General features: G+C 57.2%; 1 protein-coding gene across 1 annotated transcript in view; it reads right to left on the reverse strand.

Annotated features, from left to right (window-relative positions):
- ARHGEF10L (Rho guanine nucleotide exchange factor 10 like) overlaps positions 1-12,654 on the reverse strand; it is a 115,409-nt gene that overhangs the window by 87,756 nt on the left and 14,999 nt on the right. The window contains exons 2-4 of the mRNA XM_023745203.1: positions 8,894-8,973; positions 4,018-4,203; positions 3,296-3,329 (exon numbers count right to left, since the gene is read on the reverse strand). Coding sequence (XP_023600971.1) covers positions 3,296-3,329; positions 4,018-4,203; positions 8,894-8,930 — 257 coding nt within the window. The 5' untranslated portion in view covers positions 8,931-8,973. The remainder of the gene's footprint in view (positions 1-3,295; positions 3,330-4,017; positions 4,204-8,893; positions 8,974-12,654) is intronic.

Genomic DNA, 12,654 nt, shown 5'->3' on the forward strand with positions numbered 1-12,654 from the left:
CCAGCAATGCCAGCAGCTCTGTTTACCCCATAGACGCCTCATTCCTCCTCTGGGCAAGCCAGCCAAGCAGGCAAAGGGACCAGGAAGTCCATGGGCCTCAACGCCAGCGACAGACCCAACAGCCCTGGGCCTAGATTCCCACTCAGCCTCTCCTATCCTTGCAACTGCCCGCCTGGCAGGCACATTCCCTCCCCTGTGCGGACTCCTGGAGGTGGGGTAGCTGAGGGAGGAGAGCCAGATCAAACCCAGGTCTGTCCGATTCCCAGGGGGCAGAGCCCAACCAGCTCCCTCTAAAACCAAATCTAAACCAGGACCCAGAATAACAACAGCAAATACGTTTGGAGCAGCCAGCACAAGCCGGCCAGACGAAGCGCCGGATAAATATTAACTTACGTTTGCCTCACAGAGCCCTGCAAGAAAGTGGATTTATTATCCCCGTCTTATTGATTAAGAAAGTGAGGCTTGGGACGGGAAGCCACTTGCCCAGCGACGCACAGCTAGTGACCCAGACCAAGACTTGAAGCCAGCTCTGAGGCTCAGAGCCTGAGCTCCCAGGCCCCCACTTTACCCACCAGGCTCCTGCCACCAGCTGGGCAGCGGGGATGGGGACGGACCTGTCTCCCTGCCTCCGAGGCCCTGGTAGGAAGGAGGTCGCTTTGAGGCTGCGGCTCTGTCCGGGCCTGGGCGGTGACTCTAACTGTACTGCCAGGAGCTTCTCTGAGGCCAGGTGGGCAGCCAGGCAAAGCCCAAGGCCATTTCCAAACCTGGGGCAGGGGCCACGGAGGAAACGCAGTAACAAGAGGTAAAACGTCCTGCACGCGAAGATCTGTTTTGTCAAAGCCGTGTTTGCTTAGTGACTACCTTCAGGGAAGCATTTTTTAAAAAATCAAGATTTTTTTTTTCCTCTTTCTTGGGTAACAGGGAGGAGGAACTCGGTCTGGATGGATTCACCTCCCAGAGGACTCCAAGTGGAAAATCACTGCCCAGGGAAGGAGCTGGAACAGAAGGAAACGAAGGCCTAGAGGGAGGAAATGAAGCTGGGAGAAAGGTGGAGGAGTCAGGAGGCCGCCAGCATCTTGGGCAACCCCCCCACACCCCCTAACTTTTATTGATTAAGAAAGTGAGGCTCGGGACAGGAAGCCACTTGCTAGTGACCCAGACCAAGACTTGAAGCCAGTAACAAGAGGTGAAAGTTAAGAGGCTGGGGTGGAGGCCTCTCACGACACCCACTGTGATCAGTGCTCGCGGGGTCTCACGTCCCATGAATGTCAGTGCCCAGAAGGGCAGCCACGCGTGAGCTTTATTCGTGCCTGTTGTGGGTGAGACTCCAGCCCAGGAGTCCAGGGCACCGAGCACACCTTCTCTGCCCCTCCAGCCCCACGGCACCGGAATCATCCGAACTGGACAGGAGGTGGGAACAGAAGCAAACACGACGTGTGTATTTCAGGCTTCCCACAATCCGTCTCACTTAGTCCTCAGGATCTTATTCACGGGGAAACTGGGGCTCAGCGAGGTTCACAGGCAGCCCGAAGCCACCCCGCTAGTGAGGTCTGAACCTCCAGAGCTCTGGCCCTGGTGCCTCCTGGAGATGGTGTGCAAGGGGGCGGGGCTGCTCCAGGGCAAGGGGTGGGCTGCGAGTGGCAGGTGGTCTGGGCCTGTCTTTCAGAAACGCCTGGCGCACCCCAGCTGTCCTGACCAGTGGGCTGGGGAAAACAACGCACGAGGCAGCAGCTCTGAGAACCACCGGGTCAGCTCAGTGTGGCACCCGGCACCAGCCAGACACTCGATCAGGCCTCCAGGGCACACGAAGAGAAGGCGGGCCAGGCTGCTGTGCTCCTGACCCCAAGGTCGGAAGGGGGTCTCTGGGAGGGTGGCCTGAAAGAACCAAGATGCTCACTGCTCACAGCCCTGCCTCTGCCCAGGAGCTTCCTCCATGTGATCCCTCCTCCCACCTGCCCCTGTCCCACCAGTGAATTCACGCTCACTTGCTCAGCCAAGATCCCCTCCTGGCTTCCCTCGGGCCAGGGTCGCAGTTCCCTGGGCACCCTCCTCTGTCCCACTGCGAAGTGTCTGCCTCCCCCACCAGACTGAGTTTCCAGGCAGCTTCGCTCCCAGCCCACCTGGAGGACTGTCATCCGGGGTCACAGCCATCCCAGAACTCCCCAGCTGATGAAATGCTGATTCATTTCAGGTCCCTAATCAGGGAGGAGCAGCCAGCTCCCACTTGAGGCCTTAATTACACAGGGTCCGCCCACTCCCCCTGTGACAAATGAGCACATACAAGACCTTGTGTTGACAGAGATTTGAATCCAGGACTGTCTTTCGCTCTGGGGGCCCAGGGACACATGTGCATCTCTGAGGCCTCCAGCGAGGCCACACCTGCCTGAGAACTAGTCACCCCCCACTCCCACCTGGAAGACAAAGGGGAGTCTCAACCATCCCTCCCCCCACCAGGGTGGCTGCCCCTGGCCAAAACCCACTCACTCTTCCCTTAGAAGGGGACTCCCTACACACCAGGACCCCAGCAGTAAGCCGCGGTGAGTGAAGCTCTGAGAGGCTGAGAGAGGCCTCAGCTTCCACAGCCCCCACCTCCAACTGCGCTGTGTAACTCAGAGCTGACTTGCCCGAGACCCCAGAGGGAAGGGGAGGAAAAGGAGCCGCCGTGATCAGGTGCCCGCTGCGCTGCTGGGCCTCTTGCGCAACAATATGCTCTAAGAGGGAAGCAGTGCCCATGTTACAGATGAGAAAACCAGAGCCCAGAGGACTGTGACTCACACAAGGGCTCACAGCCAGGGCCGGAGTCAGACCCAGGCAGTCGCCCCCAAATCCAGGCTTTTAACCATTAGGCTGCTCTGCCCCTGGCCGAGCCCGCAGCTGTGTGAACAAGAGTCTCTGACAACAGCCACAGGAACGAAGACTCGTATTGGCACGAAAACAGCCGATGCCCAAGACAACGGGCCCGATACCAGACAGTCGGCTAATTCTCAGCCGCGACCCAATGGGGTGAGGACTTGCTATTTCCATTTGCACGTGAACAGACTTACACTCGGAGAATTCACATGACTCCTTCAGGCCACACAGCTAACTAGCGAGGGGCAGAGCCAGGGCTTGGAGTAACATGAGTTTTTAGGGCCTGACCTCCTCCCTGGGGCTCGGGGATCTGGAACTGCGTTCCTCCCAAGCAAAGACCTGCCCTGAGCCATCCTGGCTGCAGCCCCACCCTTCCCCACACCACCTGCCCAGTCTCCCTCTTTTTCCAGCCACAAAAAAAAAAAAAGGAAGGAGGCTCACTTACTGTGTCTGGGGCGGGGAGGCCGCTGGGTCTGGGTCTGCGGAGAAGAGCAGAAGGAGAGCCCCGTCAGGCCGGGGCCGGCCTGGTGGACACCCCGTGGTGCAGGAGACAGGGCCTGGCCAGCCTGGGCGCCTGCAGTGCCCGCCTCCTTCTCCCAGTGTCTTCAGTCATCAAGCTCCCCTACCTGTCCTGCCTGCACCACCCCCACCTCCACCCCATGGCCCACATCCCAACTCCAACCAGCACCAGAGGCCCAGCCTACTCCGGGCCTGTCCCCCACCCCCAGCTCCTCAAGGAGTCCCTTGTCCCCAAGGCTGCAGGAAGTTCCTGCTAGTCCAGTCCCCACTCTCTCCCACAGAATCAAGAGCCCAGCAGCTGCCATTTAACACCAGCCTTATCTGGGCCTTCCCGCCCCAGGCCACCCGCTCTCTGGGAGGAGCAGCCACTGGCTGGTGTGATTCCCTGGGAGAAGCTGCGGGGAGAGGGAGACAGAGCCGGGCCAGCCACTTCCATTTACTCTGTGCCAAAGCGCACCAGATGCTGCAGGAATGCTAGGAATGCTTGTTCCCAGGGGAGGCCACGGAATGCAGCTTCTTCCCAGTGGCTTCTCCCTTCCTGCTTCCTGGGGACAACAGAGGAACCAGAGGCAGGACTGGGAGCCTGGAGCTCCACCCCAGCCCAGAAGCCTGGGGATGGGGGGACCCAAGGCTCCCAGAGCACCTTACCCGTGACAGGGGCCGCGTCCAAATGGATCAGTGGGGCGTCTGCGTCCTCTGGAGCAACGCCTGGCATGCCCAGGCCAGCACTGGTGTCCTCGTCATCGTCACTGTCGTCAAAATCAAAGGGCTCTCCAGGGTCGTCCTCCGCCTCTGGGGAGGGGCCTAGGCCTCCTCCAGGAACCAGCTGATCTCCTGGAAGGGAGGAGGAGTTAGTTACCAGCTGGGCGGCAGGGTCTCAGGGTTAGGCCAAGGGAGAGGTGGCTGGAAATGGGTGAGAGCGCAGTTCCCAGAGACCAGAGCAAACCCACGCTCCTGTGCCCCTGAGGTGGCCCGTGGTTGGGTTGGGCTCTGAGCAGCTGGGAGAGGATGGAGGGGCAGAGAGAAAGCCTCCACGGCGAGCATGTGCGCATCTGTACTTGAAGGCAAGTTATTCATCGTCTTGTTTCCTGTTTTCCTATTTTGTAAGTAAGGGGGTTATTTATTTATTTATTTATTAACGGGGCTCCGGCCAGTTTCATTAAAGGAAATTTTTGCACGATTTGCTTCTCACCGGCCTGTCTGGCACGCCTCTAGTGATATCGGAACCCCCTGGGTCAGCGACAGCCCGTGTGCACGCTCTAGTATTGTCCACACGCTGTGCCCGGTTCGGTGTCGTTGCACTGCAGTGATGGGCAGCTGTCTTGGGCGACCAGGCTGGTGCTCTATCTCAGGATTGCTCCAGGCGGGGCAGGTGCTGGCGAGGATGAGCAGGTTCGCTTTGCTTCGTCTGCTCAGCCTGGGACTCTGCTTGTGCCCCAGCGCCGACTCTCCACTTTTCATAGCAGGTTGGAGCCTACAGCGAATCGACCAGCGACGCTTTCGTCTTCTTTCCTGCCTTGGCATAGTGCCTGGCATTTGTGCTACCTCACAGCTTTGTCCCAGTGGCTTCTCCCTTCCTGTTGTCGTAACCACTGCCCCTCCCACCTGAGATCCTTGAGGACAGGACGGTCTGGTCCACGGGTGCTCACAGCTGGAGGATGAATGGGCAGGGAGGTGGATGGAGCAGAGATGGGTGGATGGACCAGCAGATGGACAGATGGACAGATCCGATCCCAGCAGTCTCTCTGACCAGAAAAATCCAACCCCTCTCCCACAGCGACCTGGGGCCTCCAGAGCAGAACGTGTTAGGTGCGAATGTATCAAATCCCAGAAGCCCTTTCCTCGGCAGAACCCATAGCTCACCCTCCCTCCCCAACTTCCTCTGCGGGATAATGGCCAGATGAAGGCCACTGAGCTGGGGACCCCGCCCCTCCTGGAGCTTTGGGGACCCCATGGGCCAACAGCGGCAGGTGGACTCCGCTGGGCACGAGCTCCTTGGCAGGTGTGGAGAAACAAACTCGGCTGAGAGCCTTAGGTGTGCCCCGCGGAGCCCCCGCTGAAGCCTCACAACCACCCCATCGCATGCCACGAGGCCACGGGGTTTCCAGAGCGAAAGTGCCCGCAGCCACACAGCTAATAAGTGGGGAGCCGTGTCTGAACGCAGATCTGGCTTCGCTCGCGTCTCTCACTCTTCCCACTGAGCCCCGCTGCCTCCTAGAAGCCGTGTGCTCCCTGGACACCTGGCCCGGGTGATGCGCTAACAAAGGAAATGCGGGGCCCGCGTGGGAAGCGGGTCATGGTTTTCAAGTAACAGGTCTCCACCCACTGGTGGGTCACAAAAGCAGCTAGGAGCTTCCCAGACAGCATGCTGTTTTGTGTATGGACTGCCTATTTGATATATTTTTAAATTTTGTAATAGTCATAAAATCACAGTATTACTTTTGATATTGTTTGTTGCGCTTCTGTTCAGTTAATGTGATATATCAAACTGTTTCAGTTTCAGGTAATGTGTGTATGCTTCCCATTTTGTGTGTGTGCATGCATGTGTATGCATGTCTTGTGCATGTGTGTGCATGCATGTATGTGTGTGTGCATGTGTGTGTGTAACCTTCCACTGCTCTCCCACGCTCAGTCCACTGCAGCCACACTGGCCTCCTTGCTGCACCATGAATGAGCCACACGTGCTGCTGCCTCGGACCTTTGTTCTCTAGCGCAGGGTCCAGATGCTCTTCCCCAGGTGTCTTCTCCTTCTCACCTCCTTCAGGTCTTCCCTATACACACCTCCGTGACCAGAGCCGCCCACGGGAACACTGGGGCTCCCTCCCTCACGGGGCCACATTGTTCTCTGTGGCCCTGCGAGTACGTGACATGCTCCAACTTTCATTCACCTTACTGTCCGTCTCCTCCATGAGAGCAGGCACTCTTGCCTATTTCACTCATTGTTGAATCCCCAGCATCTGGCACAGTGCCAAGCACATGGCAGGCACATACTAAGTATTTGCTGAATTCACACACACACATATACTCCTGTGGTCTTATCTATGGGTTGTGGTTTTAAAAATTCAAAAAATATGGAAACAAATGACGAAAAATCCCTGCCCACCACTTCTGGGCAGCGGGATGCAGGCCCATCCTGACCAAGAGGGCTTCAGCGCCCTGGGTGCCTGCCCACTGGAGTCTGCTGGGCGGGCAATGGCGGGGAGGGATGCCCTTTACGCCCGGCACCCGACCGGTATCACTGCAGTGAATACAGTCTCAGTCCATCTGGGTCAGACTCCAGCTCTCCCACACACGGGCTGTGTGAGCGTCAAGTTAGTCTACCCGCCCAGCTGCAGTTCCCTGCTCTGTAAAACGAGAACAATAATCGTAACCACCTTATCATGTTGTTGGGAGGATGGAATGAATGAACTAACGCATACAAAGCACCTGGAGCCAGGTACGTGCTCACTGAATAGCATCATTCTTATGATGATGATTCTATTCATTATCACTGTCATTGCATCATCATCACCATCATTACTGTCATTATTATTACTACTACTATTGCCCTGAGTCACAGCCCAGTCCTTGCCCCTGGGTGAGATGGGCAGGCCTTCCCCACTCACAGGCCAGGCCCAGACCATGTCCAGGGACTCAGGCCATTTCTGCACCTTCTCCTTTTGCGAGTACAAATGGCCTCAGTTAGCCATCAATCCACACAGTCATTCCCACCTTCAGTGAACTGTTCCCGGCAGCCCCTGGACCATGACCTGTGCACGCCAGCCCAGAAGATGGGACCTCTCAGTGCCAAGGCGCTCACTGCGGGGTGAGGCAGGCGGAGGAGACAAGAGAGAAACATAAAACCCAGAGACTGAGCTGGCGCTGAAAGAGAGGAGAGGGGCCCATGCCAGCCAGGGCCTCGGGCAAAGGCTGCCCCGCGCAGAGCACTGAAGGGTGAGCAAAGGTCCAACAGGATCGGGTGGGCAGAGGTGTTCCAGGCTGAGCCCAGAGCAGGTGCAGAGAACATCGAGGGGCCCAGTGGAGCTGAACACGTGAGCAAGAATGAAGAGCTATGAGATGACAAGAGGTGCTTCGGGAATCTGGATTTTATTTGAATCCAGGAAGCTCTCAGAGTCAGAAAATGGCCAAGAGCCTGGCTCAACCAGAAGACAGTCACCAGCAACATCAGACAGACCTGGGACAATAAATGCCCATCAAATATTTCTTGAATAGAACTGAGTAGATTTAATCATAAAATGATTTTGTTCTCACTCTCCGTGTCTGGGCCCCTTGGGAGGTAAGAGAAAGGAGGCAAGGTGACCATGGCAGCAGGGGCTGGGGTGGACACATCCTGGGACCCAAAGTCACGGCCATGAATCAGGAGATGCCCTTGTCCCCAGTGCTGTTCCCAGGCTCCTGGGTCCCAGGCAATCAGACCTTGCTCTTTATCAGAAGGAAAAATCAGGAGGCCCATCCCTGGATAATTGACAGCTGAACGAAGCCCTTCCCGCCCATCTAGACAGGTGGCATGGCCAGAGCTGGCCACATACACCTTTGATGCTCCTGGACACGCCCTGTCCTCGGGAGAGCCAACCCCAGTGAGGCCAGGAGGCCGGGCCCAGAAAGCCACTCGTGCTGTGGAGAAGGCAGGTCCACCTGCTGAGACCCACCCTCCAGAGAACACAGCGTGCAGGGCACACGCAGCGCACACAGCATCCTGCCAGCGCCCCACAGTGGTAACAGCTTCCATTCATTGAGTGATCGATGACCACACGCCAGAGCCTTACCTATATTTAAGCCTCGCCATAAGGGAGGGTGTCATCATTATCCCCAGGTCAATGGGTGATGACAGGGAGCCATAGAGACACCCAGCCACCAAGGGGCAGTGGCAGGGTCAGGCTGAGAAAGAGCCCTCCTCGTTGCCACTCCGCTGTCCGCCTCCCCTAGTGGGAGCAAGAGGACAGGACGCCGGGCCTAGTGGGTGAACCAGCCTGGGTCCAACTCCTCCCAGGCGGGGCCTGAATTCCACCTGTGGTGTCTGATGCCCCACTGCCTGGGTTGCCAGATAAAACACAGGCTGTCGAATTGAATTTCAGGTGAACAACAAATAATTGTATTAACATAAGTATTTTTTTGTTGGGAGGTGGGGGTTTTTTGTTGTTGTTTTTGGAGCAAGTCTGAAAGCTCTACCACGGGATGGCCAGACCTTGGCACCTTCACAGATGGAGAGAGACGGCCCAGCCCATCCCCTCCACCCTCGGGCCCCGCCCTCGATTCATAAGCTTCATCCCCTGGCACACTTCAATCCCAGACGGGCTCTGCCCATCTCTCCAGGGGACCTTAGGGACACAGGGTAAGAATCGACCCTTGTTGGGAGCCCACTCTGAGGAGGTAATTATTCTTTCCCTGTTGCAACAAGGAAACTGAGGCAGAGAGGTGAAGTCACCTGCCCGAGGGCACACAGCTAACTGCCAGTGACGCCAGATTCGCACCCCCCAGGGTCAGCCTGCTCCCCAGCTGGTGGCCCTCTCCCAGGGTACGGTACCTGTAGCAGCCTGTGGAGGAGGACTGGAGGAAGCCATCAGACAAAGTCCAGCTCAGATCAGCACCGTCCCAGCCGCTCGCCTGCGAAAAGAAGGCCAGAAGTCTAATTAGATGACGTTCAAGGCCAAAGCTTCAGCAACAGAGAGGGGTCACCGGCTCAGGACCTGTGCGCTGCAGCCGCCAGCTCTCACACTCCTTCCCCAGCAGCCCGGGAGCCCAGGACAGCCCAGGAGGGCCCAGCCCCCACCATCGTAAATCATTAACCCGGAAAAACCAGCAGCTGCAGGACCATAACCCTGTCTTCCCAGAAAGCCCCTGCCGCCACTGGCCTTCGCTTTGACCAATGCCAGGGACCCTCAGGAGCCTGGTGGGTCCAGCTACACTACACCTGCCCCTTTTGACTTACGGATGAAGCTCCAGCCCCCGAAACCAGGATCATGCTCAGCCCCCATGTCCCAGGAGTTTATGACACCTGAACTCTCAGGGAGGTGGCCGGACACTTCCGCCTCCTGGCTGTCCAATAATCACAGGCTCCCCGAGCCCAGCCGCTCTCACCAGCCCCTGCCGAGAGCCCGCTGAAGGCCATTCGCTCTCTGTCCCTCCCTGTCCTGCCCAATGGGGTTGGCCAGCCGGCAAGGGGCCACCCAGGATTGGCACGTGGGTATAAGGAAAGGAAAAGGGTGCAGAGAGGCCGATAGTGCAAGACAGGGGCAGAATCCCACATGCTCGGAGCGGGAGGCAGAGCTTCTGCTGGCCTCACAGTGGGGGCTCACGCCACCCAGAAGCCAGTGCCTCTGGTGGCTCCCTGGGCCCTGGAGCAAACCTGCCAGATGTCCCTGCCGAGCAGTGAGGGAGAGTTCTCCCGCTCCCTACCGGCACTCCTGGTTGGGAACGAGGGGCTGTCCTTCTAGACTTCCCTGTGGAGGAGAGAGGCATCCCGGAGGGATAGCACCAGCCCTTCCGTCTACTCAGCCCCCGCCATAAACTGGCTGCGTGTCTGTTTTCCTTTCCACCCCTAAAGCCTGTGCTTCTATTAACTGGCTTCCTGACTAAGAACAGAATGCACGTAAATGGCAGTGAATTAATAACAGCAAACATTCATGTAGCGCCTACTCTATCTCAGACATTAAGCACTTTACATATAACGGTGACAGATAGGAATCCACATTATAAAGGAGAACATGAGAGGCCCAGAGTAGTTGAGTAAGTTGCCCAAGATCACACAGCTGGTAAGTGGCAGAGCCAGGGTTGGAACCCGGGCCATGGGCCCCAGAGTCTGAGCTCCTTAAGTAACCACCGTGCTCTCAGAATCCGAACCCAGGGTGCACAATGAAAAGTGAGTCTCTCCCTACCCCAGTCACCCTAATCCCCCAGAAGTGACCACTGTTATGGTTCCCTACGAAGCCTCCAGAACTATCCCACGGACGAACCAGCCGGCATACCTGGCTAGCTGCCTTGTTTTGTACAGGAGGAAGCACACCGGCCCCGCTGGGCCGCAACCACATTTTTTGCTTAAGAATCTCGGGGATTGTTCCAGAACAGTACACAGAAATGGCTCACTTTTTTAAATGGCTGCATAATATTGTTTTTAATGTACCGCTGTTGACCAATGTACCAACGGACACGGAGGCTGTTTCCAGGCCTTCGGTGTTATAAACAATGCAGCAGCTAACATCCTCCCTACACAACGCCTTGAGTGAGGGGGTGCGTGAGCCAGGACGCATGCCTTGAAATGGACCTGCTGGGTCAGTTTTGATTGAATGCAAATTGCTCTCCACTAAGTGTGTGACTGAAGACTCTCAGGACTAAAATGTCGTTCCCAGCACAGGATTTGGGAAAACGAACTAAAATGCCTGCGTGCCCCTTTGCACGCTGCAAGAGCAAGCAGCAGCTGCACAGCATCCTCCTGCAGCTGCCTCCTCCTGTGGGCTCATTCAGAACCGCTCAGGAAGGAGCAGGGAGTCGGATACCCATTTTACAGGAGGAAGGAGGGAGGCGCCTAGCACAGGCCTGTGTGCAAACTGCTCCTTCAATGCAGTTTTCTGATGATGCAGAAACCCAGGATCATCCCTCCAGGCCAGACAGTCTGCGGTCCTCCTCTCTCTCCTCACCCTGCAGGGCTGATTGCCGCCCTCCACTCCAAGCCCAGGGCTTTCCCCAGAAAGGGAGACAGCAACATCCATAAAGCCAGAGCTTTATTTGCATTGTTCCATTTACAGATAAGGAAACCAAAGCTAGGAAGAGCAAGGTGTTGCCCCGGGTCACAGACGCAAGGGAACAAGGTGACAACACTAGGAATCAGTCGGAGGGCATGGCCCCCCCAAACCTGGTGTCACTCCTTTAACCATACAGCCTCCCAGGACTTTGGGGCTGGAATATAGGGGCGGGGGGGAGTTGGGGGACTATAAGCTAATCTCAGGCAGTGAGGTCTTGGGCAAGGACACATGCATGCCCATAGGCCTATGGCCACCATTGTGTGCACACAGGTACCCTTAGTTCACAGGATGTGGGCAAGGGAGTAGGGATGGCTCACAGCAGCCCACTGTCACCACTAGAGACCCTCAGGGTGCAACAGTTAGGAGAGAGTCCAGGCTACCTGCTACCACCTGGGCGGGCCCCACCACTCAGCAGCCGACACCTTGGATGCGTTACTTAACCCCCATCTCTGGGCTTCAGTTTACTCACCCTCAGAATGGAGATTACAAAGTAGCCACCGCAAAGGGTGATCGAGGAAGTTAGAAGTAAAAACGTGTAAAGCCTTGGGACCCACCGGTCTGTGCTGTCAGGCTCGGGTGGTGATGACCGCAGCTCTGCCTTGAGAGTCGGGGACCCAGGCTGGAGTCTCAGCTCCGCGGGCAGGCGAGCTGAGCCTCAGTGTCATCTGTAAATGGGGCCAGCTGTCCCACGGGACTCCCAGCAGCACACCAGAGGTCAATCGCAAAGCCCCGGGCAGACTCGGTCAGAGCCAAGATGCCTGTCCTTAAAGCTGTCACCACCTAAATGGGGGGCAGCAAATGGGTCTCTGTGTCTGGGCTCCATACCCCAAGAGGGTAAGGGACCCGAGGTGGGCTCACAGAGGGACCCCGAGGCCCCAGGGCTTCAAGCTGTGGGGATGTGGGACTGCGGCCTGGGGCAGCCGGAGCCACCTGCAGGCTGGGCTCTGCCTCGTCCCCTCAGTGACCTTGACTTCCCCTCCCATCAGTGACCTTGACCTCCCCAAGGCCCCTCATGGCCCAGGGCTTTGTCTCTTAAAAGTGGAGCCCGCACCTGCTCAGACCATCCCAGGGGCTGCTACACGCAAGGAGCCAGGTCATGGGTGGCAGCGACAAGGCCACAGTGGTTACAAGGATGAGATTTATTGGAGCTCTGAGTTCAGATCCCAGTCTGCACTTGCCGGCAGGACAGTGAACACCTTTCTCACAGGTCCCTGGCAAGCAGAGTTCCCACGGGGATGGGAAGAGGGCTGTGCGGGTGTGCAAGGTATTCCACAGAGTAAGCTGTCCGTGCACACTGGCCACCATTATCTTTACGACGGTAACAACGTCATGCTTGGGTGATAGGGGAGAGTTCTTCTCTTGGGGGGTCATCTCTTTAAAGAGGCTGCCATACTGGCCGGGCAGGCAGACCCCCAAAAGGTGCCCTTTCCTGCTACACGACGCAGAAGGGCCACAGTCAGACAGGGTGAGACGCTGGGAGTCAGGGCGGAAGCCCCAGCTCGAGCTGCAGGGTGTGTCTCAGCCCATCACGCTCACTACTGGGACC

This window comes from Myotis lucifugus, unplaced genomic scaffold (genome assembly GCF_000147115.1).
Source record: "Myotis lucifugus unplaced genomic scaffold, Myoluc2.0 scaffold_523, whole genome shotgun sequence".
Classification (NCBI taxonomy): Eukaryota; Metazoa; Chordata; class Mammalia; order Chiroptera; family Vespertilionidae; genus Myotis; species Myotis lucifugus.